The sequence below is a fragment of the Cupressus sempervirens genome, chromosome 3, assembly GCF_028749045.1.
Source record: "Cupressus sempervirens isolate cs-2001-9-10 chromosome 3, ASM2874904v1, whole genome shotgun sequence".
Lineage (NCBI taxonomy): Eukaryota > Viridiplantae > Streptophyta > Pinopsida > Cupressales > Cupressaceae > Cupressus > Cupressus sempervirens.
Window position 1 is genome coordinate 682,084,962 of NC_143120.1, and position 3,973 is coordinate 682,088,934.

A 3,973-nucleotide genomic window follows, 5' to 3' on the forward strand; every position below is an offset into this window, starting at 1 on the left:
TACTAAAAACCTTAGCTTGAAAATCGTATCATGTCAAAAAAAAAATTAATAGAATGAAACTTGGGGGTCTAACAGGAACATTAGTTCCCTCGGACTAACAAGGCACCAACATTGAACTCTTGCAACATCCCAAAACAAAAGAGTCGCATGTAACCAAGCCTTCATCAAGAATACCAAAAGACATGAACATTCTTTTAGATATGAACATTCTTTTAGGATCACCAATCTAATATAGATTATATTTCTTTCTTTTTCTTAGAGGATCACCAAACTAATATTATATTACATTATATTAGTTTTGCATTGAACATTACAAAATTAATATAAAATTATATTCGACTCGGAACAAATTCCGGAGGAGCAGACTTCTGTTCCTCTCACAAGACCTCCCCGTTAAAGAGTTCCTCCATAGAACCGTTCCTTGGCATAGGAAGTCTTTTTTTTAATTTGCATTAGGTAGGTTACGAGCCATTCTACTTTTCAGGCGCAAGTCGTACATGTAACTTTAGTTGATCGTTGGCTGACTAGTAAAGCAACGGGATTTATTTCTTCTCGCATACATAAGTTCCGGTTTTAAATTAAATTTCTATGTAGAATCTCATCCCGACTGCAATACTTGTGTAAGATTGTAGGCGAGAAGCCGCACAGACGGAAATACCTGAAATCTAAGATTAACATTCTGATAGCTTCTCTGGGTATTCACAGTATGTCAGAAAGCAAACCCTCCATGAACAGCAGTCGATGGTTATACGGCACAAAAGTTGGTGGGAAAGAAACCAAAAAAACGGATCTGGGGAAGTCAGAAAACAAACCCATTGTGAGCACTTATCGCAGATCTTGGTCAGATGAGGGAAGGGAATCCCAGAAATCAGATTTTGGGAAATCATATAGCGGAGTGTCGATGCAGGGTAAACTTGTTTCCAGGCGCCTCTGCAGTAGGTTATTTCACACGATAGCTCAACTTAAGTGGCGAGGAGAATCCTATAATATATCTATAGACTGTGATACAAGCGAATGGAAGATGTTAATTAAGGTGGACAGTAGGCTGGTTGTAAATGTGGAGCACTTGGTCTGGAACTTCAGAGGGATTAAGAAATTCGATACAGGTTCAGTACGTGACCCAGTTGAATTCGAAGTAGTTTGGGATGTTGAGGACTGGTTATTCGATAAACCCATGACCGGGGAAGCCATTTTTATGTTCAGGAACGTGAGTCCTTCTGCACCTCCTCAAGCAACCATTGCAGATTTTACTGCTTCTTGTGACATGCAAGGTGATCCACTTGTGGTTTACGCTTGGAAACCAGAAGATCAGATTGAATAATGAGAAGGCGTATTCCGCCAATGGTTTTATTACTTTCTGTTTTACTATTTTTTAACTCCTCTTTTGTATACCTTAATTTGAAATTTCGATTTAACTTTTTGTTCCGTTTTATTGAAATATCTATGCACTCCATTCTTTTTCCAAGGAACTTCTAGGTTTTAGTTCTATTCTATTCTTTAAAAGCATATTGCTAAAATATTGGAGGCTCTATGGGAGCGTTGTGTTTAAATACCCATCGCTATATTTCTAGATAGCAATACCCCTAAAATGGAGTTTTAATGAAAGGCTGCTGCATCCACAAGGTGAATGATTCAGATTGTATCAAGGGTTCGAGTTTCATGGTCCTCACGAGAAATGTGCAGGAGGAAAGCTTAGCATCAATACTAATCACTAGCACCCAAGAGTCAGCCTGAAATCCTCTGCCTATAAATCCAATATGACTACGGTTGAGGAGGATAAGTCTGAGAGGGGGTGTAAGATGGCTTTTTGGGATCACTTCTCAAGTTTCAACCGTTTATACATCCTTCTCTAGGTAACAAAATTTGCTATTACTATATGTTTGCTTTACTCGTATTCACTTACTGTGCTTCACAGCAATTAACATATATCTTTAATTTTGTGGTTTGTAGGTTTTTTCTAGGATAGAGTGCTTTCAAGGGATAGAGTACTTTTGAAAGCTGTCGATATCATTCGTTGTTACTCCATCTCAAGGTTTGTATATTTCTTGATTATGAGATGATGTTCCACTCCAAATAAAGCTTTTTCTGTGGGTGGAATTTGTGAACTGCAGATAAATTGCTTAAGTTTATTCTATTGTCACCAAAAGTGCATCACACATTAGTGGAAAACCTTAATTTTGGACATAAAGAAAAAGAATGAAAGGGACTGAATACCAATGCTTGGTATCATTGGTGTCATGTTTTTCGGTGTGTAATTTTTATCCTTCCATTCTTGCTAATCAAAAACTAAAAAAATTGCACCATGCATGCTTAAAATAGGCTAGGATTTTCAGGAATACGAGTTGGCCATGTAGTTCTCTTTGTCCGTTTGGGGCAGGCAAAGTGCTGAAGGAAATACGGTAGAGTTGAATTTAAGTAGTTGTGTATATATATATATATATATATATATATATATATATATATCTAAATAGCAAGGAATGTAACACGAAAATTATATGCTTGCATTGCTTCAGTTTTGAGTAAATTGAATGTAAGCTATTTTGGAGGGGTTGGTCGTTTAAAGCAGATTATAAATAACTACCAGAGTAGGATAATTTTAAGTAACCTCAAGATCTACTTGAAGACATTACAGAAATCAGTAGAGTAGAGTAATTTTAAGTAAACTCAGGAGCTACTTGAGTATATGACAAATAGGATATACTGATGCTGTTTTCTTGGTTCTATTTCTTAATGTAGGTTGCCCATGCATCTGCTAATCTTTGTGGCTGGTTTTTACTGGATTGAATGCTGTTTAAGCCTTCAATAAGCAGTGCTAGAAATCAATGCTCTTGGTTAATAAAACTCAATTAAGATCTTAAAAGAGTGTCCATGTGTTAAAGGAATTTTTGCAATGAAATAATTAGAGATTATTATGTCAGAGAAGTGAATTATTGCTGTATAGTGTATAGTACTACCTGGTGATGATACTAATTCAGTGCCTGTGTCATTGGGGTATTTTCAAGGTAGAACCCCATATTTAGAGGGTTATCACTTTTTAGTCCAGAGTTGTTCAATCCTGTAATTGATAGTGGTATTATGGTTGGAGTTGCAGATGCTTCACATGTCATGGGGATTTCCATCAGTATTTTTAAGTTAGGACCTCTATTTTACGGTTGTTATTTGAGAGAAACTTGATAGTGTAGCCATTTAGAATCACTGTGACGGATTGCCTTGTGATGATAGTTAAATAATCATGCGGTTTGATTTTTTTAATGCTGTTTAAAGATAGGACTTCAGATTCAGATGATGTTGCACCAAACCGGTAGGGGCTATCACTCTCATTCACACACTTGTTTGCTTATGAACCAGCATTTCCTAGGCCATTTCCTTCTTGCAATAAACTTTTGATTTAATAACCAGAATTAATTACAAAGATTACAAATTAATTGTGTACTTTCCTGCAAACTAATTCAATAACTGTCTTATGATAATTGTAGCACCAAACATAATCAGTGGGGGCTATCACAGCCATCACAAACCTTTTTCGTGAGGAACTAGCATTTCCTAGACCTTTGCTTTCCAGCAATAAAGTTCTGATCGAGTAATTAGAAGTAAATAAATAAAGTCCAAAACTAATTTTGACTACTTCCTAGCAACCATTTAAAAATCTGTCTGTAATAATTTTTTCTTTTGATTTTACATCTATACTTCTTCATTTGAGAAGAAATTATCTTCGACTAGTCTATTGTTTAGGCATTTGCCACTTCGTTGTTTTTCTCAGTGAATTTTGTTAACTTTTGGGATTGTTGTGGCTGATGAACTTTCAAGTGCGAGTCTAACCAACTTCATCAATGATGAGAGTTGCATTATTTGTATTGTTTGGATACAATTATTGTTGAAACTCCAAAAGGCTTCTTGTCTCCAAATTTAAACCTTCCACTTATCCGTTTAAATTTAAGTTACTAGATTCTCTCCAGCAACCCTCAAACTCTGG

The 3,973-nt window shown here is 36.0% G+C and overlaps 1 protein-coding gene across 1 annotated transcript; it reads left to right on the forward strand.

Annotated features, from left to right (window-relative positions):
• The first annotated feature begins 430 nt into the window (after positions 1-430).
• Positions 431-2,226, forward strand: LOC149568566 (uncharacterized). The gene is made up of 2 exons (XM_089821460.1): positions 431-1,853; positions 1,951-2,226. Exon 1 carries the CDS (start codon positions 707-709, stop codon positions 1,319-1,321), a length of 615 nt encoding a protein of 204 aa, XP_089677586.1. The 5' UTR covers positions 431-706; the 3' UTR covers positions 1,322-1,853; positions 1,951-2,226.
• The last annotated feature ends 1,747 nt before the right edge of the window (positions 2,227-3,973 follow it).